This window comes from Carassius carassius, chromosome 34 (genome assembly GCF_963082965.1).
Source record: "Carassius carassius chromosome 34, fCarCar2.1, whole genome shotgun sequence".
NCBI lineage: Eukaryota > Metazoa > Chordata > Actinopteri > Cypriniformes > Cyprinidae > Carassius > Carassius carassius.
The window spans coordinates 1,520,390-1,546,169 of NC_081788.1; the positions used below are offsets into that span (position 1 = coordinate 1,520,390).

The following is a 25,780-nucleotide window of genomic DNA, read 5'->3' on the forward strand; positions in this document are numbered from 1 at the left end:
AATTTCCAACGTCTACATGGAAACCTGTCAATCAAGTGACAGGGGTGGGGCCATTTTATTGGGCGTGTTTGCATTGGGACGTGACGTCACTCACAGTCGACGGTAATAAATAATTATTAATTAATTAGTGTGGACTTTGCCATCTAAATACTTAATAACCAATAAGGTTAAGGATGCGTCTTAAAAATTACTTCATGTTTTCTATCCTGTGAAGCTTTACTTAAAGATGTTTCCTGATATTGACACTTTATGTTCTTTTTGTGGTGCTGAACACGAATCCATTTCTCATCTCTTCTGGGAATGCACATATACAAGTCTGTTCTCGAAGAATTTTTGTATCTTCGATCATACTAAAATGTACCATGTTTTACTATGGTAAATATGAGTTATTGATAGTGTTTATAATTAAACCACAGTAGCCACAAATGTACAGTTGTCTGAGACGTTATGAAATGTTCTTTAACATCATGAACCATGAAATGTAGTCAGTGTTCTGCTATTGTTTATTTTCATAATAGGTAAACACGGGCCACAAGTTAACACGGTCACATTTCCTTGATTCAGCAGCTGCACGATGTAAAGCCGAGAGTCCTGTCTTGAATCCAGAGATATGGAGCTGATTCAGTGTAGATTGGTAGCTCAGTGGTTAGTGACTGTCGTCTCTCGTTGCGCACCGTCTTTAAACGCGTGTTCGAAACCGTGCCAACACAGACGTACTTTATTTTTTTGTTTATCCTACTTACTTCAGCCGCGATACGGGTGATCATACTAATAACTTGTAATCTTTACAAGAATATCTGAATCATGCAATGAGCAAGTCTGCGTTTATTAAATACTTAATATCGCGTCAGTTTGTGCTTTCAGAATCGCCGAGTCTGCTGCCGTCGTTCCAGCACATCTGCAGCAGAGACCTGTCCTGAACCAGGAAGTTGGTCACCAGATAACACAGTAACCAGTTAAACCGTAACACCGGGAAGATTAGGCAAATAGACTAGTGACGTAGGTCTGCACGCGTTTCTCAATACAAAGTACGCTGATTTCGGACTTGCATCCTCAGTAGTTCAGACTTTGTGCATTCGACTCGGGAGTGTGATGTCTGCGAGGACGCAGGTCTGGTAATTCTGCAAACAGCAGTGTACTTGATAACATGTCAGCTGGTCTTGACTACTGCAATTTTCCTCACTGTATATTTACAATAAAATGAAAAAGGATATGAAATATCACTGCCTCCTTTCATTTTTCATTTAAACATAATAATAGCAGCAAAAATGTACTTAGTTCAGGGAAATGTGTATATATACAGTCATTACAAATGACACTAAATATTATATCAATTGCCTCTTTTATTACCGTCGACTGTGAGTGACGTCACGTCCCAATGCAAACACGCCCAATAAAATGGCCCCACCCCTGTCACTTGATTGACAGGTTTCCGTGTAGACGTTGGAAATTCAAATGCAAAAGGAATTGCGTTTCCATTTGAGTTTTGGCAGTTTACATGCACAGTGCAGAGAGAGTGAAAAGGCAAATGTGGTAATTAATATTGCTATTTAAATATGACAGGCTCATAGCTCGTAAGATATGGGAAACGCAATTGCAAACGGACTTTGCATTTCCATTTTAAATTTGGCAGACACTGTGCGTTCACTTAAACCAAAATGCAGACGGTAATGCGCGATTTGCATTTGCGTTTGGATTATGTCACATTTTATGCGTCCACAAATTGAAAACGCAATTGCAAATACAATTTGCGATTCCTTTTGAATAAAGTCCGGAATATAATTCCATATAATACACACAGAAACACTTAAAGCCAAGTATAATTATATAAAGTATAATTATATTTATTTAATTAAATTTTAATATAAATTACTTTATTGGGCATGAAAACTCATTGATGGCATGGTGGTAATAAAAACATTCGGGGCTTTAGTGAAAACATTCGGGGCTCCAGCCCCCTTAGCCCACCCCTAACCCGCCCCTGTGTGTATATATATATATATATATATATATATTAGTTTAATATGCTAAGTAGGCTATTATTATTCTAATATGTTATGTTTATTGTCATATCTGTTATCTATAAAAACACTGTTATAACAAGATAATGTTCATTTTATTCTAATATATTTATTGCATTTTGTTTTCTATATTTCTATAATAAAAGTACATATGTGATATTTTGTATTATATTAGCATCAAGCAAGCAATATCAGTCTTATTCTCAGTGATTAAAAGATTCAATAAATAAAAAATGATTGCACAACCATCGATTAGGTGGCGATATGCAGTAAGTATGTAACTGATCATTGAACAAAAGAAGAAGAAACTTCAGAATCATTAGCTGGGTGATAAAGATATTAAACCATGGAGTTTATTTTGTGTATACACAGAGTGAATACGGTCCACCTGCAGACCTAACTGCTGCAGTCGGCAGACGTTTTCCTCTAAATTTAATATTTGGTAACACTTTAGAACAGGTAACACCTATTAGTTGCTTATTAGCATGCATATTACTAGGTTATTAGCCATGTATTAGTGCTAATTAAGAACATATTAACGCCTTATTCTACTTGAGCTTATTCTACATCCCTGATCTTACCCAATACCTAAACCTAACAACTACCGTACTAACTATTAATAAGCAGCAAACTAAGAATTTATTGAGAGAAATGTCGTAGTTAATAGTTAACAGGTGTTTCCTATTCTGAAGTGTTCGCGAATATTTAAACTGAATTATCCCAAGAATATGATTTAAGAACTGACCTCTACTTCCGTGTTTTCAAGATATGATTGAGTTTATTGCTCAGTTTCAATTTTGTGTTGCCCTGATGCACCAGTAATACACAAGTCAAACAAAACCTCTTGTTTGGTTTTAGTGGAAGCGTTAATCTTTGTAAGTGCAATGCTTTAGAACATTTTATGCTGCACAGTAACTTACTTTTTCATCTCCTCAGCCATCTTATAGTGGTTTATTTGCCTGAAGTATTTGATAAAGCATTGTTTATCTAGCGAACATGTTGTGTGTAGCATACCAGCAACACAAACACATTGTTTCAAAGCAGCTTTCAAGAATTAGTAATGGTAATATTTTGGATAACTTACTGAGCTCAACATTAATGCTTGTCTGGGACAAATGGATTTTGTGAAGGGGCAAGTGAAAGAGAATTTTACTTGCTCGACCGGACAAGTAACCTGATTAAAATTTTAATAACAAACAATAACTAGAGCGGCACCGAAACTTTAGCGAGAGATTTTATTACTTTCAGTGTAAACGGTGACTAATAACGGATAATGTATTGTCAGTATCAAGATCGCAACTGGTCTGACTCACGGAGAAATCAAGACTATAAGTACAACAGCACACACAAAGAAACAAACGTGAACAAACATACTGCGGTAGAAAAAAAGATAAGTCTTCTATATAATGTATGTAACATCACATGACCAAGAGTCCCGACTTTCAACACGACTGCAGATGTGATATTTATCAAACAAAAATCGTTCTAGACTGCAGAACAGTCGTGCATCTGCGAGCAGTCTTTTCTTACTGAATGATTCAGCATTTCTGAACGAGTCAATGATTCAGTGAGCCATTCATAAAGACAGTCACTTGAACGAATCAGTTGAATCAATGATTCACTCATTAAAACAGTGACTTGCCTACTGGTGGTTTAATTTCATATAAAGTATCATTGCATTTTTACAACATTTCATATTTGTATGTTTAAAAAAATTGTTTTTATAAATAATCTCTCACAAGTGAGTTTCTGTCTTTCAGAGTGGACTCAGCGGGATTTGGAGAGGAATGAAAATGTGAAGTTTTGTCGTCAGTACATTGTGTTTCATGATGACACATCAGTGGTCTACTCCGGACCCTCAGGAAACTGCACAGAAATCAAGGGAGAGTAGGTTCACCTTTTACTCATATGTGATCAGGGAAGGATGTGTAGAGACATTGACAGCTTTGTCAGCATTTACTTACAGTCATGTCGCTCTAAACCTGTATGACTTGTTTCCTTTGTGGAACACAAAAAGAGCACACAACAGTGTTCTGATGAATGTTTCAAAGGGGTTTTCCCATACAGTGAAAGTCACGCTCCAGGACAGCACTGAAACACGGGTTTGGAATCGACATGAGTACATGTTATCGACTCTTTCATTTATCACAAAGTGCTTGCTCTGTGTTCAGGCTGCTCAGTGTGGATTCTCCGTCCGGAGACATGAAGGCTGTGCTGAGAGAGAGCACCATTAAAGGAGAAGACAAGCAGTTCCTTGAGGTCAGACTCAAATATAAATAACATCTCTGAATATGTTGCGAATACAAAATATTCACTTGACTTTGAAATGATACGATCTGTAGATATATTTTGGTCAATGTAGGGTATGTGCATCAGTCCAAATCCCAGTGTCATAATTCCAGCACATTCTTCTATTGATAGTTTTCAGTCACGTGACTGGTTCGAAGACCTGGTGGACGAAACATCCATAGAACTGCAGCACAAGGCAGTCAATCTTCTGTCTGTTCCAATCCAAAAGTATTTAGATTGTCTCTCAATAGAATAAAACAAAGATATGTGAATAAAAAATGCAAGTTTTGGCCATTAGCAATCCATATAAAGCACCCGCTGCGATATTTCCATCACTAAAAACAGCGGGACATTCTAAAACGGTTAATGTGAAAACACTTTAAAACGGCGATGTTAAAAGATCAAATTCAGTACACACCTTATTGATATTTAAAATATGAATTAACTGAAATAGTTAAATGAAATACTTCATAATATTTAATCATACATCAGCAAGGCTTCCTGTTGGGTGCATAGCAGAAAAAGGAAAACGTACATATCTTTATAACATTGTAAATGAAGATTAGCTATATTATTTCTATCTATGAAAATACCGATTCAGGATGATTTGTCTTTTAGTGGTTTGCTCTCTCTGTGTCTGTCTAGATCTGGCATAAGAACAGGAAGCTGAAGTGTCTTAATCTGACGACTCTCAGCAAGCATGGCAAAGTGTATGAAGATGGTAAGAGGAAAACATTCACACCCAGCATCTCAGGGCTCCAGAATGACTAAGTGGTGCAGCAAAGAGTGGTGCAATCTCTGTAGATTCAGAAATGCAGCTTTGTGAAGCACAGAAGGCTTTCCTCTCAGCTGTATCACAAAAGCTTTTACAGCTCCGTCTGTACATCATGGCTTTGTTCCATTACAGCCGCTTATTTCACATCTGCTTCTGTGTTTTGTAATGTTGTTGTTGTTGCTGTTCATTTTTCTAACTACTGCTCGACTCTAATTTATTCATGAGTAGCATGCATGTGTGCATTCACCCATCAGATCAGCCGACATATATTAGCACACCATTACAATTACTGATAACGACATGGAGTGTAATACACTCATGAACAATGAGAAAGAAAACATGCAGTTTCCCTGAGCTAGTTGATGCCAGGTACCATAAAGGCCATTTTATAGTGTATGGTCATTATTAAAGTCTATGTAAGTCAGTGTAAGTCTATGAAGAACCTTTCATAGGAAAATAAAGACTTTTTTTTCTGCATATTGGGTGAAGTTTGTAGTCTGTGACACTTTTTTTTTAGGTTCTTATTTGTGTCTTTATAATGGTTTTAGTTTTTCAAATACATTTTTAGTTATTTTATCTTACAAAAAAAAGCCCACAACACAGTGCTGAACTGAGCCAGATGAAATATATATATATATTATGTTTTTTTCTCTACAATTATGAGGTAAATATCAATGTAGAACCCAAACAGGAATCGAGGTTGTATCTGGATCTTGCTGGGGTCTGTTTAAATGAAATTGGTTGACAATGTTTGGCTCCATAAACTGGCTGAATGTGCTTACAGTGCCACCTTCACGTCAAGAAACTTGAAATCTCTTACTTTTGTATAACTTGTGTCCTAAAGTCATGCTTTTGTGCGTTAATGTAAGCGTATTATGCACTGAAATCCAGAACTGAGTCATGTTCTGCTGCTGTGCAGTCTGATAAACTTGATAAAAAGCACCAGGCCCAGATTGCGTTACACCAGCCTGTCTGAAATCCTGTGCTGACCAGCTGGCCCCCATCTTCACAAAGATCTTCAACAGATCGCTGGAGCTGTGCGAAGTCCCTTCATGCTTCAAACGCTCCACCATCATCCCCATCCCAAAGAAACCCAAAATTACAAGACTAAATGACTACAGGCCTGTGGCTTTAACATCCGTAGTCATGAAGTCATTTGAAAAACTGGTGCTGGCCCACCTTAAAGACATCACTGGACCCTTGCTAGATCCTCTTCAGTTTGCCTACAGAGCAAACAGGTCTGTGGACGATGCAGTAAACATCGGACTGCATTATGTTCTGCAACACCTAGACAGACCGGGGACCTATGTGAGGATCCTGTTTGTGGACTTCAGCTCTGCCTTCAACACGATCATCCCAAACATCCTCCTGCCCAAACTAACTCAGCTCTCCGTGCCCACCTCCGTCTGTCAGTGGATCAACAGCTTCCTGACAGACAGGCAGCAGCTAGTGAGGCTGGGAAAATACACATCCAGCACCCGTACAATCAGCACCGGAGCTCCACAGGGCTGTGTTCTCTCCCCACTGCTCTTCTCCCTGTACACTAACGATTGCACATCTAAGGACCCCTCTGTCAAGCTCCTGAAGTTTGCAGATGACACCACACTCATCGGCCTCATTCAGGACGGTGACGAGTCTGCTTACAGACAGGAGGTTAAAGAGCTGGCTGTCTGGTGCACTCTCAACAATCTGGAGCTTAACACGCTCAAAACAGTGGAGATGATCGTGGACTTCAGGAGAAACCCCCCTGCACTCCCCCCACTCACCATCATGAACAGCACTGTGACTGCAGTGGAGTCATTCAGGTTCCTGGGCACCACTATCTCTCAGGACCTGAAGTGGGACATTCACATTGACTCCATTGTGAAAAAGGCCCAGCAGAGGTTGTACTTCCTTCGCCATCTGAGGAAGTTTAACCTGCCACAGGATCTGCTGAAACAGTTCTACTCCACCATCATCGAATCCATCCTCTGCACTTCAGTAACTGTCTGGTTCAGCTCAGCTTCTAAATCTGACCTCAGAAGACTACAGAGGGTAGTCCGGACTGCTGAGCGAATTATCGGTACAACCCTCCCATCTATTCAAGAACTGTACTTATCCAGAGTGAGCAAAAGGGCTGTTAAAATCACTCTGGACCCCTCACATCCAGCACACTCCCTCTTTGAACTGTTGCCATCTGGTCGACGCTACAGAGCACTGAGCACCAGAACGACCAGACACAGGAACAGTTTCTTCCCTCAGGCAATCCATCTTATGAACAGCTGATAATAACTGTGGGACACACTACACTATTTATATTTATATACACTACACTTTTTATCCAACACACATACTTAGCGTACACGTAAATCTTTTGCACATAATATACATGTACATACATGGAACACACTACACTACTTATATTTATATTTATATACACATACACTTATTTATCCAACACACATACTTAGCGTACACTTAAATCTTTTGCACATAATATACATGTACATACATGGAACACACTACACTACTTATATTTATATTTATATACACATACACTTATTTATCCAACACACATACTTAGCGTACAGTTACAATTTTTCCACATAATATACATGTACATACATAAATGCTCTTTTTAATATACCTGCCATACATTGTCAATTTGTATATTGTCAATCCTTACCCACCTATTTGTATTTTTTTTGTATTTTTATTCCTTATTGTGTTTTTTGTTCTGTCGCTGTTATGTTGCACTGCGGAGCTCTGTCACGAAAACAAATTCCTCGTATGTGTGAACATACCTGGCAATAAAGCTCATTCTGATTCTGATTGTGTGTTCTCTGTTCTCAGATCAGTTTGGCTGCATGATCTGGTCTCATTCAGAGACTCACCTCCTGTATGTAGCTGAGAAGAAACGACCCAAGACAGAGTCATACTTCCAGGTCACAAACACAGATGATCACACAAAACGCACATGCTTTCTAACGATTCATTCTTGATCTGACCTCATGTTCTCTTAAACTGCAGGGGCCTGAGACGGGTGTCCTCACTGACGAAGAGGAGACCATCAAGACAGACAAGGAGGAAACCGTCCTGGTACAAGTTTGCCATCATATGTGACCCCTGGAGCACAAAACCAGTCGGGGGGTATATGTTAAGCAATAGCCAAAAAAAAAACATTGTATGGGTCATTATCATTGATTTTTCTTTTATGCCAAAAATCATTAGGATATTAAGTAAAGATCATTTTGTAAATTTCCTACTATAAATATATCAAACCTTAATTTCTGATTCTAATATGCATTGCTAAGAACTTCATTTGGACAACTTTAAAGGAGATTTCCTCAATATTTTGACTGAAAATAGTCCTATCCTAACAAACCAAACATCATCAATGGAACGCTTATCTATTCAGCTTTCAGATTAAATATATAAATATAATTCTCAGTTTCAAAAAATTGAGCCTTATGATGGTTTTGTGCTCCAGGGTCACATGAAGATGTGCCATCTTCTCTAATCATTTCAGTTTGATTCGTGCTGGGAATGACTGTGTGTGTGTGCCAGGGTCAGCAGTTTGAGTATTATGAAGACTGGGGTGAAGCTCTAGTGAATAAAAGCAGCCCAGTGCTCTGTGTGCTGGACATCGAAGGCAGTAACATCACTGTTCTGGAAGGAATCCCCGCTAACATCTCGCCAGGACAGGTACACCCTCCGTGCTTGTGTTTGGGTTCAGTTTGACTGACAATGATATTGTGGGTATTTTGACATTTTATATTGGTCTCATCTGTAATAAGTGTTGACATCTCGATATTAAGGCTGACAGGAGAAAAACTAAATAAAATAAAAATCATAGTCACTGAAACAACAGCACTCATGTTCAGCAGGATGTGTATACATTACAATATGTGTTGGTGTTTTGTCTCTAAATTGCTGTAAATGAGAGACATGTTCTGTCAATATGATGGGGTGTTAGGACTTTCATTATCATTATTAGATGCCTTGATAATGACAGTGGGTCATTTATTAATTTTTTTTTTTTACGGATGTCATTGAAGGAAAGGCTTTAGGTACACTGACCTTTGTGAGGAAGCAACTAATCACTTTATTAACTGACAGCCTGTCCACTAACCTTTAAAGGGTAACTAAACCCCTGGTCAGAGCCTGACTCCACCCACTGGCAATATTTGAAAAATGCTGAAAAGTGGGCAGATCACAGCGGAGATAGAGGGGATGAACTGAGGGCGGGGCTGAGCGTGTGGGGCGTGATCCTGAGACTCGCAGTGACGGATTGATTGACAGCTGCTGTCAGAGACGCTAAAATGGAGAGTGACTGTAGTGACGCAAGTAGCTCATTTGAAGTAGAGGACTTATCTCCCCCACCTTCACCTTAAGTGGAGGGTGTCGAGGTGTCTGTTCATATCAATTCGAGCCACTGGCTCAAACTGCGGTCTTAACTCGCGCACCGCGTCGCTTTTCAGCGCGAGCTGTGTGGAGAAGCCCATTTCCTCCTCCATTGCGTTGGAGAAGCAACCCCGTGTAAAATGCAGTTTGCACACTCCAGCTCTAGGTGGGAACTCGTGGTCTTCCAGGCCAAGTGCATGCAACCAGCAACACTACACCTACGTACCATCCTGACCACTGTATTAAATACAGATAAATCTACGCCAACTTGAAGCTATCCTAACTGATGCAATACTATGCTACTAACTATGCTTCTAACAATACTAACATTACACTAACAACTATGCTAATTAACTACATAGGCTACACAAAATAATCAAATAACTATATAAATGCTATGCTAAATAGATGCTAAAATACTCTATCCTGATCATTTTCAATACTCGCAATTCCAGCTCCTGACTCACTACAGTGATTTTGACGTAACAAGATGGTTTTATACTGCCGAGGGCGTGGTAGCTCGTACCAAGGGCGTGGTGAGCTGGAAACTGCTTACGTCACCTGCCACCGCAACATCCAATAGGAAAAATCAACTGCAGTAGCCACCGTTCAACCTGAAGAGGGCAGCACTCACACGTTTTTACACCATATATTGTAGAATTAAAACACTTTATACTCAAATGTCCAAAAAGTTATTTGAATCCATAAACAGCACTAATAAAGCCCCATTCGTACAGATCATTAACTAAAAAAAGTTGGTTTAGGGTTTAGTTACTCTTTAACATTGCCAATAAATAAATAAATACAAGTGTGTATATATACACATACATATATAAAATATTCCTTTTCTTTTTGAGAGAGAGAGAGAGAGAGAATTTGCACACAAAAAAAAAACTAAAGTCAAGGTGAATGAGAAAATGAGCTGCAGATTTGATAACTATTTCATGCACAATTATATTGTGTTGAGTAAGCAAACGGATGATTTTTCCATTATGTGTCAGCAGCTGTCAAACATAGAGAAAGAGGCATGATGATCTGGAACTTACTTCAGAGTTCAGAGTTGAACCGAAAGTCTTGGTTTGGCAAGAGAATGACCCAAAACATCAGAACTACCTTAATGAAAAGAACAATGCCGTTTAAACACCCTGAACTTGAAAAATAGATGTTTTGCACGGTTTTAAATTTTCAAATTATTATTATTTTGTTATTTTGTTTTTGTATGCAGATAAAATATACATATATTTGTTTTTTCTAAAATATCAATGCAAGATGAATAATGTAAACCAAACTCGTCCACAGGCATTCTGGTCTCCCAATGACACAGGGCTTGTGTTTGTGGGATGGTGGCACGAACCATTCAGATTGGGGCTCAAATACTGCGCCAACAGAAGGTGAGTGATGGGAAATATCTGTCTGATGATTTTTCAGTTGTTTAAATGCACAGTCAATGTTTTGAGAGTGAAATGTGTGCCTGCATACTAACAGCAGTGTCATTTCTGCAGGTCTTCTCTGTTTTATGTGGATCTGGCTAGTGGTAAATGTGGTAAGCTGTGCATTTTTTGAGCATTTTTCCATCGCAAACAATTCTGTACAGAAAATGCTCCTGTGTAATTCTCATGTAAGAAGAGAGGAACACACAGTACTTTTGTAGCACATAGCTTTATTATGGCCTGTGAGTCCTAAAAGACAGCACAGATCTTCAAAGAGCTTTTTCAGGGTTGGCTTTCATTGAAGTCACTTTAAAATGCTGTAAGTATGTCACTATAGGGAGTATGGCAAGGATGATCTCTTAAGTGATATTGATTTAATCTCAGAACCAGATTTAGTAACTGATCAATCTCAAACACAGTTCAGCAGGACAAACAGGATTATTTTCCCCCTTTTGTTTTGCATTTGCCGCTTGATTTTCAGAAGAGAGCACCTAACTCCCAGCCAGATCTTGGTTCTGCCATTTGATGTTTCCCTAGCCAGAACAAGTTCAGAGTTCACAGATTGGTGCCTTTTGACAGTGTTTGGGCCTGTTCAGACTGCCTGTCCCTATGCATGCTGTGTCTAATGACAGCATCAATGTTCATTATCCCTTCGGCACTGCTTCATAAAATGTTTCTTCTGAAGTGATGTGGCACTGCCACATTTGCCCCTGATTACATGCTGCTGCATAGCTTTTGGTGTGAAAAATTCTTCATTTTGGAAGGAAGGGGTTGCTCTTGACCAGGTATTTCAGCCCCATTACCTTGAGAACAGATACACTGACTCACAGGTAGCATCCAGTTTTAAAGTATGCATAGCATTTAAGGGGTCATGTGATGTTGCTAAAAAGAACATTATTTTGTGTATTTGGTGTAATAGCTTCTGTGGTTTAAGGTAAAAAAAAAAAAACACATTATTTTCCACATAATGTACATTATTGTTGCTCCTCTATGCCCCACCTTCTGAAACACGATAATTTTTTACAAAACTCATCGTTCTGAAAAGCAAGGTGTGCTCTGATTGGCCAGCTATCCAGTGCGTTGTGATTGGCTGAATACCTCAGTCATGTGACGGAAATGTTACGCCCCTCAACAAACTGATGTTGTCTCCTGGTGCGAGAAGACAAAACCAATAAAACCCATTACAAATGAGGCATTTGTTGCATCCAGTGGGGACATAATTACTGATTATAATGACTTATACTGACTTTTTATGTGTTATGTTGTGTTTTTCGCTGCTTAAACATAAAAGCATGTCTGCATTTGTGATCTGAGAAACGTCAAACAACAAGCTCTCCTCTACACTGCTCAAAACTGGTGTTTCAATCACCAGTGACAAATCCTTTACATATGCAAACATACTTACAGGCTGTGAGTCAGAAGCACCAGACTGAACTTGCAAAGTTAGAACTGCCCCACTTTATCGACAACAGACACCGACATTGTAGGCTACTCTGTAGGTTCAGGAAACCGTCCTCCATAGATGCACTGCACACATCTGAATATTTGGGTTGGACTGTTCTGGAACAGAGTTGTCAATACAACTTAACCACTGATTTCTAGTCGTGCCTTTTTTGGAAGGCCAAATAAAGTAGTTTTGCTTTCACAATGAAACACACAGTGTCTCCGCAACATGGCGCTGACGGAAACAGCGACAATCAAAGTTACGCTTTGTTTCTTTGTGTGAACATTTGGGTGGCGTTATGCAAATCTTCCCACATTGTGACGTAGACGTGGGGGCGTGTTAGAATGAGCCGTTTTAGGGGGGTGTGGTTGACTCTTAACTTTTATAAAGAATATCTCTTTGGATTTGAGACCTTAGTCTTTGTAACTTTACAGATCTTCATTATGCACCAAGAGATTGTAACACTCCAAAGAGAAAGGAACAGTTGAAATCACATCATATGACCCCTTTAACCTGCAGTTACAAATGCATAATTATTTATTTAAAATTTTTTAACCTTAAATGTTCAATACTGATATTTGAAATTATTAAAAACATGAAAATATACTTTAAATTGAAATCAAAACTGCCAGACGATAGCAGCAAGTCACTGTTAATAATTCAGTCATTGAACCGAATCATTTAAACAGTGCAAAAACGGGCAATATGGTGTCTAAAACAGAAATCTCATAATATTAACTTCCTGGTATTGAACTGCTGTATAAAATCAATATCATATTTTTGAAGAAGAAAACAAAAGCATTCTTCGTGTGATATTAGCTATATGAAATGTATAGATGTATGAATGTATAGATTTTCTGCTCCCATATCTTGAATTTTGTAATCATTCTAAATGCATTTTAAAAGACACACTGGTTTAACCTACTAGACTCCATCATGTAATGTATGCGTGCACTCTGTAGGTGTTTTTGTTTGGTTTTTGCAATATACTTATTCTAAATCGCACATCATTAAAACAATAATTACATAGACTGTATATCACGCACCCCTAACCCCAGTGTGAAGTTCCCATTAGGTCTTGTTAAGCTAAGAATTTTCTATTAACTATCAGAACCTCTTTAAAGCAGGCGTTTCCTGTTTTCCTAACCATTGTTATATTTTTCAAAATGTTCTGAAAGTTATCTCCGCTTTCTCCTCAGAACAGTTATCCTCTAACTCCAGTGCTGTCTGCTCTCCTCGGCTGAGTCCTGACCACTGCCGTATCGTTTATATGGAGTGTGGCGTCTTCGGTCCACACCAGCAGTGCAACCGTCTGTGTATGGTGTGTATTTTGTGTGTGGTCAATTCTTAAAGAATCACAGTAAGTTTAGAATTCATTTATTTAATATTTTAATAATTACCAAGAAGATTCCTCATTCAAAACGTATTTAGTGCAAAGACCATTCAGCCCAATTATTTAAACAGACTTTAGTCTGATTTTAGTCTCATTGCCCACACACTATATTAGAAATAATAAATGAGTGAACAAGTGACTGATTCAGAAGCAACTTCAGGTTCTAAGTGATCAAATGTAGGTAACTTTAATCGCGCTGTGGTTTGGTTGCAGTATGACTGGTACACCAAGCAGACAAGTGTTGTGGTTGATGTGGTGCAGAGAGCCAGACAGGGTATGTGCATGTAGTCAAACTATTCTTTATTCATTTATTGGTTGGTTAAGAAATTATAAAAGTTCAGAAAACGTGTTATTCAGATGAAGATCTCTGACCTGTTTAATGTATTTGTGTGTTCGTTAACTCTGTGTGTGTGTGTGTGTGTGTGTGTGTGTGTGTGTCAGATGGTTTTACTGGGATCTACAGCTCAATGCTTTCTCCCCGCTGCTGGTCAGCTGACAGTCAGCGTGTGCTTATGTCCTGTGCTCAGAGATGCCGTAAGGTACTGTAACACCTCTCTCATACTTACAGCTGCATTCATGATCACGGTTTCCATTGACACACAGCTGGGCAGATTTCAGAGCATGTAATATATACTTGCACATATACATTTCCACATGCATTTAAATGCCAAAATGTTATAGTCTTCTAATAGTAACACGTGGCACAGTGCCTATAAAATGAAGCAAAGCCTTTTACTAAGGTATAACGGTTTCTGTTGGTTCAGTTTGTATCGTGGTTCTGTGGTCAAGTATCAACATCACAAGTGTTCAGCATCACACACACCCGAGGCCGGCTGCACCAACTAAAACTTCTCCCAGCGTAGACGATGCATGCCACGCTGAGTAATGGTTCTCATGATATTTATTCAAATACGCATTAAAACATGAAGACGGCAGATAAAGTCAAATACAATGAATGTGAAATGAATCAAAAATGTATACTGCATTTTAAAGTTTCTTCTAATTATCCCAGATCACATGTAATATTTTACTGCGTAATTACATTCAGAAATATATTTTGTATTCAGTCAGTTACCTCTGTTGGCAGTGTGATAGCCCATACCAAGATTCACGATTGCAATATTTTGCTTATCCTGCTCGAAAAACATTAAAACAGAATTAATTAATTACTTCACAGAATCCTGAATCCTAAAAACGAATCAGGTCTGGACAAATAAGGATTTTTATAAGGTTCTTTGTAAAACTGCTTAAAATAATGATTGTAAAAAGCACTAGACCATGTTCAGTCATTGAAATGAGGAAATGTTTAGTTGAGATTATTGGTTTTTCTTTGACATATAAAAACAAGTCCAGTGTACAACACCCCTCTCAATGAAAAAAAATCCCCTTCTGTTTCATAACTGCTAATTGTATCTATTCTGGGTTGAGAGTATATGTTTGTTCAGCCAATCCGTTTCTGTCGCTCCTGTGTTACAGGATCTGTTGGTTGTTGATACTTCTACTGGTGAAGTCACGTCTCTCACCTCCCGTATGTAGAGCACACTCTCTTTCTCTCTTATATAACACATTACTGTACTGTACTGTACGTCTGTAATCTGTCTGTGCTCTGTGCTGCTCCAGAGTCAGAGGAGGGAAGCTGGAGCTTGCTCAGTATTCACAGAGATCTGATGGTGGTCAGCTGCTCTTCACCAAACTGCCCTCCAGACCTGGTATTCTCACACACATTCTCCATATCTCTTATTTTACTCTTTGAAGTTAAATATTAATTACATTTGATTTGAAAGTAAACATTGCTTCATAAGGACATTTTGATTAGTTGCTGTTTTTTAACCCAACACAATGCTAAAACAGTTAATAAGCCGTAACCCAGGGGTGTAAGGCTCGTCTCCTGAAGTTGGCTCCAGTCCTCATTAAACACACCTGACCCAGCTTATCAAGGTCTTCAGGATCCCTAGGCTGTATCTCAGTGTATCTGGATGTTAGACATCCCAGAAGACACTGCGCATAGATGCCTTAGCTTTAAACTTCCAACCTCAAGCACAAATATGTGACAGCTCGTGAGAGTAAACGTTTGTCACTATGTTGATTATAATTTTAGTTATAAAGTTGAAGAGAAAGCTTGCAGTACTTTGTACTGCCATATTAAAAATAATCGTGACTTTGACAGCATAAGTAAAATTAAATATGAATACATTTACAAGAAAGCAGTTCTATTCTCTGCATTCTTAAGACTGAAAAAACTCCAGGCAAATGTGAGCTGGTTGGACTTGGAGCTAAAGTCTGCAGGTCACTGGCCCTCCAGGAGCAGCTTATTATAGGAAGGTGCATCTAATTAGATGATCTGATCTGCAGCGGGTGGGTTTCCTGCCAGAGAAGGGTTCTGAAAGCAAGATGTCATGGGTCACGCTGGAGGAGACTCAACCTCAGGCGGATATCAGCTGGCAGACTTTAAACTTCAGTCCACCACCTGAGGAGGACAACAGCCAATACCGTAAGATCTGAGTGACTGTGCATATACGCTCATGTGAAAAAGTTAGGACACCCTATTGAATTCCATGGTTTTCTGTATCAGGACATAAAAAACAAACCAAAAAGGATCTGATCTTTGGCAGGTGTTAAAACGTGGAAATAAAACCTAAGATGAATAATATCACACTGTGTCATTATTTATTTAACAAAAATAAAGCCAAGATTGAAAAGCCATGTATAAATAAAATACATTATAAATTAAATTTATGCATTTAGCAGACACTTTTATCCAAAGTGACTTACAGTGCATTCAGGCTAACAGTTTTCACCTAACCTGTTCCCTGGGAATCGAACCCACAACCTTGCGCTGTTAACGAAATGCTCTATCGCTGAGCCACAGGAACATACTATGTATGACAAACTAAGGACACCCTATGATTCAGTTGCCTGTAGATCCACTTTTAGCAGGAATAACTTGAAGTAATCATTTTCTGTATGACTTTATCAGTGTCTCACATCGTTCTGGAGGAGCTTGGGCTCACTCTTCTTTATTTTGTTGCTCGTGTTTATTGAGGTTTGTGGGATTTGTTTATGGCCAGCTCTCGCCAGAGCATTACAGTCAGGACGAGGTCTGGACTTTGACTGGCTTTTGCAACACCATGATTATTTTCTTTTCAACCGTTCTGTTGTAGATCTGCTGGTGTGCTTGGGATCTGCTTGGGATCATTGTCCTGTTGCATGACCCTGAATTTTGACCCAATTTTAGGTAACTTTAGACCTCATATTTCACTCTGGAATACTTTGGTCTACAGAGGAGTTCATGGCCGACTGTGAGGTGCCCAGATCCTGTGGCTAAAAGACAAGCCCAAAATCATCAGCCCTCCTGCAGCATGTGTGACGTCTGGTATGAGGTGTGTGTGCTGATGTGCTCTTTAGGTTTTCACCAAACATGGCACTGTGCATTATGGCCAAACATCTCCACTTTGGTCTTGTCTGTTTGGAGGACTTTGTTCTAGAAGTCTTATGGTTTGTTCAGATGCAACTTTGCAAACCTAAACCGTGCTGTGCCATGTTTCTTTCGAGAGAAGAGGCTTTCTTCTGGCAAGCCTTCCAAATATGCCAAACTCGTCCCATAGTTTTCTACCTGAGCTGTCATGAACTTTATCATTTAAGATGTTAACTGAAGCTTGTGGTGGAGTTCTTGGGTCGTCTGCCATTTCTCTGATCGACAGTTATTGGGGTGAATTTCCTGAGGTGTCCACTTCTGCGTTTTCAGACAGATTGGTGTCTGTCTTGAATGTGAATAAGCCTCCTCACTTTGGAATGATGGACTTCAGATAGTTTGGGAAAGGCCTTGGTACTCTTCCAAGATTGATGGCAGCAACAATCGCCTGTTGATTGCTGATGTCTTTTCTCTTTGGCATCATGTTAAAACACATGATGAAGGCTTAGACCAGCAAACTGCCAACACTTCTGCTTTTATAGAGCTGCTCACACTTGCTGATGGTCACTTAATCAAAGGTATTTGATTAGCAAAGCCTGACTGTTACTTACCCTCTTAATTCCTATGTTAACAGTAAGGGTGTTACATATATGTATATGTATAACTGAAAGTGACATGACATACAGCCAAGTATGGTGACCCATACTCAGAATTTGTGCTCTGCATTTAACCCATCCAAAGTGCACACACACACACACACACACACACACACACCGTGAACACACACCCGGAGCAGTGGGCATCATTTATGCTGCGGCATCCAGGGAGCATGTGTGTATAATTTTTTTGGGGGCCCTGATACAGAAAACCATGGAATTCAATAGGGTGTCCTAACATTTTCACATGCCTGTATGTGATTGTGTGGTGTTGCATTTTGGATACAATGTTGCAAGTTTTGTTCTGCTGAACTTAAATGCCTCCAAATAAAGTTGTTCCATCAAACCTCCTAGTGCTGTTAGATTAAATAGCAGCACTCTTTGAATGCTCTACATGTGGTCAAATTCACAATACTGTAACTGTTGTGTTCGTATGTGTGTGTTAGCTCTGTCTTTTTGCATGAAAGAATCAAATAACTCTCTGTTCTTCATCAGCTGGTTTGGACTTTAATGCTATCCTACTGAAACCAAAGGAAACGACAGCAGGAAGCAAACTACCTCTCATTGTCATGCCACATGGTCTGTTTTGTAGTATCCTTAATAACAAAGTAAATCAGTATTGATACAACAGATACATTCGGCGTCAGTATTTTGTTTTGCTGATCTCTGTTTTGGCTCTGTGTGTCTGTCAGGTGGCCCTCATTCAGTGCTGGTGTCAGAGTGGTTCTTGTCCACATCAGTTCTGTGTAAGATGGGCTTCGGTGTCCTGCTTGGTGAGGAACAGTTCATGTTTACACTACATACCTCAAGTCTGTTCATCAGACACATGATAAAACCTTTCACTTGAAATGTATAATAATATGTGACCCTGGACCACAAAACCAGGCTTAAGTGTAAATTTTTTCGAAATTGAGATTTATACATCATCTGAAAGCTGAATAAATAATCTTTCCGTTGATTGTTTGTTTTAAGATCAAACAATATTTGGCTGAGATACAACTATTTGAAAATGTGCAATCTGAGGGAGCAAAAAAATCTAAATACTGAGAAATTTGCATTTGAAGTTGTCCAAATGAATTCCTAGCATTGCATATTAACAATCAAAAATGAAGTTTTGATATGTTTATAGTAGGAAATATACAAAATATCTTCATGGAACATGATCTTAATAATTTTTGGCATAAAATAAAAATGGATAATTTTGCCCCATATAGTGTTTTTTTGGCTATTGCTAAGAATATTCCCCAGCGACTTAAGACTGCTTATGTGCTCCAAAATTGTAGGCAAAATTAGTGTGAATGTGCACTGTCTAATTTGAGCTACAGGCCATTGAAGTGAAAAATGTGAATTTGGGGTTCTCGCAAAAATGAGTTAATTAAGCCCTGTTCTAGTGATCCTAATGCTAAAATGATCTTTATTTGTACGTTTTCTGAGAGAAGTAAGTTTTCCTCTGCTCACTTCTGGACGACTACTGCTGCTTCTCACCACAATATTGTTGCAAAGCGCAGGTTTCCAGCCTTATGAACATTCGTAGAGAATTCTGTACATAAATCTGAACCAGTAAAATATGATTATCATTTAAACGCACAGTATGGAATTTTTGGCCACCAGGGGTCACTCAATCAAAATAATAACATGAGACATACTTTGATGACGTCGGGAAAGAGCGTAGGCTCATGGGAGTTGTTGTTCATTGGAACACGCGCTCTGTCGCTCCCCACATTCCTCACTCATTTTAACTGAGGCCGGCGACACACTGGATGCGTGGCGCAAGCGTCTCAGCTGCGTGGCGTTTCAGTTTTTAATTCGGCTCCCATGTTAATAGGTTAGAGCTTGCAGACTGCCTGTGTGAGACGCGCGGAAAACGCGTGCTTGCTAGAAATAGAACCGGCGCCTATTTTTCACGCGACACATAAGCGTGTTGGAAGCGTTTCCAGGCAAAATATAATAGGAAAATATGTTTATATGTAATTTTGTACACAAATATATATTAATTCATGACATTTTGATGTTTGAAGTCTATAGGTTGACATAAATTCAGATACAAATGTAATTTAAAAAATAAATAAATAATTATCGATTTTCAAATATTGCACCTGTCAAACATAGTCTATTTTGCCGTCAATACTGTTGACGGTGTCCTTTATCAGTAGGCTTTATATTTATGTTCAACATGAAGTATAGATATTGTTGTCATGAAGACAAGAGCCTGGTCTGTCGGCGGTCTCCCTCTATGTCACCTACAGCAGCAGCAGAGACGCCACGCAGCCAGTGTGTCACCGGCCTTAGTATTTTGACAATCACGTATTTTCGAACAAAGAGATATATGAATTATCAGACCCCCATCAAATCAATATTCCATCTAGCTAGTAGTAATATATGTTAAAAAAAACACGGTTGCCTTTTATTAATAATTATAATTACGTTTATACTATGATATCGAACAAGATGAACTGCATTTGAAGCTACTTTATCCAGCTAGATATAGAACACATGTCGATTTACATTATACTCTACATGAGAGCTAGACCGTCTGCGTTTTACACAAGACCTCATCGTTTCACAAAATATACGGATAGATACAGTTAGCTGAATGGATGCATACCTGTTTATTAGAATGCAAGCATCTCTCTGTAGTTTCAGCTTGTCACGAAGCTCTCTCTATCTTGGAAATGCAACTCCAATATTTACCCGTGTCTTGTTGCTTCTCTTGTCCCAAAACCTTCTCAGGTCATTTATTTCACCCGTACGTTTGCTCTTCACAGAACGTGCAGGCAAAGCATAATCATGATCCATAACTAAGTTATTGATTGAGGTATAAATACGAATATAAACAATATAAATATAAAATATAATAGTCTCGATCAAGGCTAGCTACTACTTTTTCTTCTTCGTCTCGTCTTTGCTTCTGTTCACCTTTGTATTTGGCAGTTCCGCAGGAAGTTAGATAAACTAGAGGGGTCAAAGTTTATATGACGCCATAGACGGGCGACAAAACGGAAATAAAGAAACGTGCCGTGTCTTCTAATTAAACTATAATTTTCTCTGGATTTGAAAGTTCGTGGAAACTGTCGAGATAATGTAAGTACACAACTAAAATATATATATAACATAGATATAGTGATATCTGCTATTTTTAAAGCAGAAAAATTACATATTGCACCTTTAAGTACATTGTTGCAAAATGTCTTGGCGAGATGCACACAAACATAATCGGTTATGTCTTTTTAATAACAAAGATAAAATAAACCGCTATATTGTTATTAAATAATATAGCAATAATTAAGAAAATAAATATGCAGCGTTGCTTGGTGATTTTGCTTTGAAATCTTCAGAAAACCTCTGTAAGGGAAACAGGTCAATTTAGCTCAAAGGGAATCATTTAAGATTTTAAAGCGAATTTGAACAGAATCACTGTTTCACGGCTGATCACTGAGACGACCTGCGATTCACTGAACGAGCCGTTTATCATCAAATCTGCGCTGGATATTAATATCCAAACTATAGTGAAAACACTATCAATTAGCACAGTAACAAGATCGGCAGTTTAAGACATTAACTTGTAAGCACAAAACACAAGATACTTCTCTTTTCAATATGAATTAGGCTTTATTAGATAAATCTAAGACATATAAACTAATCTAACACACAAACGCACGCACTCACACATTCACACAAGTTGCAGGAAGATCGAAAGTTAGGGAAAGATGAGTTTAAGAGAATGGAAATGTGGAATCCCAAGTTTACAGCAATACGTTAAATTGCATAGACATGAACAACCATCAATCACTTAATTAACCCTCGCATTTAGTTCTTAAAATTATATTAGAGGTTAAAATTATATTAGATACACCAGCACAAATCAGAGTCTGGAGGTACATTGCCTGTGTAAAGTTGTCGCTGAAAGGGGGTTTGCCGATGTCGCTGATTGGCTGGAAGTTCAGTAGTCGCTGAAGTGACGTCTTGGGAAGCCCGTGGTTGGGCGTTGGCTGAAGACGTGGAGTTGTGTGGCTGGTTGAAGTTGAACGGGCAGTCGAGGTCAGACGGCGTTACAAAACTTAACTCAGAACACGAAACTCTCAAACGGAAAAGAAAAGATGTCAAGTTTGACGAGACTAGGTGGTGTTTCTTCTCATCGTGGCTAAGTAGCAGCAGGCGTGCAGGCTGAAGCACGCTGGAACTGCGCTCAAAGAACAGCTAACAGTGATGACTAAAAGCATGGCTAAAAGCTGGCATGACTGATAGCAAAAGCAAAGCTAAAACTAAAAGCAAGATTTTATGGTGTCCTGAGTATTTAAACTGTCTTGTTGGCCACACCTCAAATGTTGTCTTGACCAAACAGATATTGTCTTGGCTCGGGGGCATCATAAATCATATGTTATCTTATCAAGCATGTGGTCCGAATTTTCCCGCTCTTGCAGGGTCTTATTTTGGACATGATTCCTATAACAAGAATATAATACATTTGACAAATAACTGATGGTCATGACTGTTTCAAGCTAACAGATTCGAACACGTACACACTAAACATTAATATGTATCCTTAAGCTATCCAATAGTTATTAAAAGACAAACACAATAAGTGATTATAACATGATAGTCAAATGTGTGGGTTACATATAAATGAATATGGAATAAAGCAATGGACTGATATTCATTTATAAGTCTTTTTGAGTTCATTTTGGTCCATATATATGTAGAAAAGACAGTTTTCTGTGCCATTATCTGACAGAGATTTCTGTGGAGACCAGAGGTTCAAAGGCCCCCACTTAGGAATTTCAGTCTGGTTCTGCTATGTGGGGGAAGTCAGTCCAAGGATCTTGTGTAGTACTCTCATGGGTTTACATGTGATGTCCAGCGTTGCATCTCAATTACTTGCAGAGCCGGCCCTAGACCTTTGGGGGCCCTAAGCAAAATTTGGTTGGAGGCCCCTTTGACCGTTTTAAGTAAGGCCTACAGAAATGAATGACTACCTTGTAACTATACTGTACATATTATATCTACTATGATATTTTTTAATTTTTTAGTCTATTAAATTATGTTTTAATTATTCTATGTATGCTGTATGTTAATTATCTTTTTTACGCTGCTGGTCCTGAGTAAGTATTTTGTTCTTATATGGCAACATGTACAGAATGACAATGAAAGACCTTGAGTTCTTGAGTTGAGTTCCATGTTTGATGTCTAACAGGAAAATGATGATACCACTGAGCTGAATGGCAGTGCAGTGCAACGAACACACACTGATGAACTTGCTGAATAAAAAGACTGATAAAGTGATTTTCATTGACCATAAAAGAAAATTTTTTAATTGACACCAGAGTTTAAGAGGCACAAACAACAGCCTTTATATAGAATTTAAATGAAATAGAGCAAATAGAATAACATTTAAATAAAATATTATATATAATAATAAATAGAACATTTAAATGTTTGAATTTTTCAAATAAACAAAATTAACAATAACATCTAAAACACCACAAACAAGATTAATAGTACCAATAATAAAAATGAGGTAACATTTCAATAGAACTATTAAAATCCAAACTTGTGTATTTGTGTGCGCGCACATGCATACATGTTCTCCTTGGAAAAAAGTAATTTGCTAAAAAACAAAAAATTGAATTAAAGGTTATATCAGCGATTTCAGGCCCAAAAAAGGCCCAACCATAAATGATCACATTCATCTAATCTTTCTTAACGATCCGCTAGCTGCCTGCCCCATAAGCAGGCCGTCAAAAAACGCGTCTCTGCGCTCATGCACAGCTGCACGCGAAGTCGGAGAACACAAGCGCAAAACCTCACAACGCCCTCCCCCTGTCGGTGATTGGTTGGAACACTATTTGTTTTGGTTTTGAGTGGTGGTGAAAGCAACTGTTTTTTGTGTGCAGATCTCAGGGCCTAGGCTGCCAACAGAGACACGTTTTTTTGACGGCCTGCTTATGGGGCGGGCAGCTAACGGATCGTTAAGAAAGATTAGATGAATGCGATCATTTATGGTTGGGCCTGAAATCACTGATACAACCTTTAAGAGAGTGCAATAAGGTGCCAATACTTGACTTATAAGTAGGCAGGCTATTAACCATGTATTATTGACTAAATATAATCATAAGTTTACAATGATGATGATCATTTGTGATTTTCAAAAAAGACATTTGTGGGAAATGCTTTCCCCTCTGAAGTTCTTCAAATCTGTGATGCTATACATCCATTTACTCATTCCTCAGAATTGTTCTCTTCTTGCCTTCCTGGATGCAAAGTCATTTATAACCTCATCATATGAGATCTGGCTGCCTATCTGGTGATTGATGCTAATCATTGCCATTCGGCTCAGGCGTTCCTGACACATGGAGGACCTCAGGAAGGTTTTTATGAGTTTAAGCTTAGAGAAGCTTCTCTCTGCAGTTGCCACTGTCACTGGAAGAGTGCAGGCTATCCTCCGTGCTACCCAAAGATTTGGGTATAACTCAGACAGCCCCCTTTCATGTATATAAATAAGAAGCTCCAACACTGTCGTGACTTCTTTGGGAAGCTCTGGAAGGCTCTGCATCTCTATGGCTAGCTCTCTCCAATCAATATCTTCCTCTTCTCCGCAGGTGAGTGTTTTTCCGAGTTGGGCACATTGTTCTTTAAGTAACTCTTCATCCAGTTTGTGGAAGTTCAGGAGCACTCCGAATTTATCGTTTACTTCCCCCATTGACTTGAATCGGTCCTCCAAAGACTGGATGCTACAGTCCACCACAACATTGACAAATCCTGTTTCCAGTCTCTTCATTGCAGTGATCACTACCTCGTCAGCTGCCTCATAAGTAAAGTGCTTCTTTGTACTTCGCAGCCTCTTCTCTTTCAGCACTGCCTCAACATTCATGTTTTCACAGAGCTCTTTTGCAGTGGTCTGAGCATCTACAAACCCAGTTGCCCTGTAGGTCTTTAGAGATGCTTTGGTTTTATTTATGAGACTTACTGCTATGTCCAGCTGCATGTTGACGGACTGAAGGAGTTTGCTAACTGTGTTAATTTTTGATAGAATGTCATACCAGTCAAACTGTGCAGATCTGGAACCTAAATGATCCAATTTCTTCAGCCAGGGACTGGGCTTCAATTCTAATCAAAGGGTCATTTGTCTTTTCCCTCACCTCAAGCAAAGCTTCCCTGACTTTGACGGTGTGGTAGCGTAAAGGCTCAATGCTGTTAATTCGGCTTTCCCACCTTGTTTCACTCCAGGCCTTGACAGTGAGGTCCACATGATCTTTTAAGATGGCCCACCTCTGGGACGCAGCTGCAAATAAGGTGTACAATTTCTGCACCACTCTGAAGAAGTTAGTAGCATCCACTGACCCCTTGGCTGAATCTGCCACCATCAGATTTAATGTGTGGGCTGCACAAGGTACATAGAGAGCTCGAGGATTCTTCTTCAACAGCCTGGCCTGTGTCCCTTTATTTCGGCCTTTCATGTTGGCACCATTGTCATAAGACTGTCCTCTGCAGTCCTCAAAGGGGATGTTCAGCTCCTCTAGCCTTCTTAGAATCAGTGTGGATAAGCCGAGTCCAGTTGATTCATGGGCTAATAGGAACCCCAGGAAGTACTCTCTGATTTCTGGTGTGATTTTTAGGTCGACTGTACGGATCATAAAAGACATCTGCTCCTGGTGGCTGACATCTGGAGTGCAGTCCAAAATCAGGGAAAAATACTTTGACTCCTTGATTTGAACAACAATTGTATGGAGAATGGTGTCACTGATGCAAGCGATAAGCTCATTTTGTACTGTTTTCCCTAAGTATGTTGTGTGATTTGCTCCACTGTCAATGCGTCGTACATGCTCTTTTAAAACAGGATCAAACTTCGCTAGTAATTCCACCTCTTTTAGGAAGTTACCATTATTGTTGACATGTAACGTATCAACAGATCCTCTAAGACCCATATTCCTCTCTGCTAGAGATTGTATGATTGACACAAGCCTAATGAGGACCTCTCTC

At 39.0% G+C, this 25,780-nt stretch overlaps 1 protein-coding gene across 1 annotated transcript in view; it reads left to right on the forward strand.

Annotated features, from left to right (window-relative positions):
• LOC132115306 (acylamino-acid-releasing enzyme-like) overlaps positions 1 to 25,780 on the forward strand; it is a 37,930-nt gene that overhangs the window by 1,521 nt on the left and 10,629 nt on the right. Inside the window, exons 3-18 of the mRNA XM_059523697.1 lie at positions 3,782 to 3,908; positions 4,193 to 4,280; positions 4,956 to 5,031; positions 7,918 to 8,009; positions 8,095 to 8,163; positions 8,632 to 8,769; positions 10,768 to 10,859; positions 10,971 to 11,011; positions 13,542 to 13,663; positions 13,949 to 14,009; positions 14,177 to 14,274; positions 15,212 to 15,263; positions 15,356 to 15,444; positions 16,088 to 16,226; positions 18,299 to 18,382; positions 18,496 to 18,576. Coding sequence (XP_059379680.1) covers positions 3,782 to 3,908; positions 4,193 to 4,280; positions 4,956 to 5,031; positions 7,918 to 8,009; positions 8,095 to 8,163; positions 8,632 to 8,769; positions 10,768 to 10,859; positions 10,971 to 11,011; positions 13,542 to 13,663; positions 13,949 to 14,009; positions 14,177 to 14,274; positions 15,212 to 15,263; positions 15,356 to 15,444; positions 16,088 to 16,226; positions 18,299 to 18,382; positions 18,496 to 18,576 — 1,449 coding nt within the window. The remainder of the gene's footprint in view (positions 1 to 3,781; positions 3,909 to 4,192; positions 4,281 to 4,955; positions 5,032 to 7,917; positions 8,010 to 8,094; positions 8,164 to 8,631; positions 8,770 to 10,767; positions 10,860 to 10,970; positions 11,012 to 13,541; positions 13,664 to 13,948; positions 14,010 to 14,176; positions 14,275 to 15,211; positions 15,264 to 15,355; positions 15,445 to 16,087; positions 16,227 to 18,298; positions 18,383 to 18,495; positions 18,577 to 25,780) is intronic.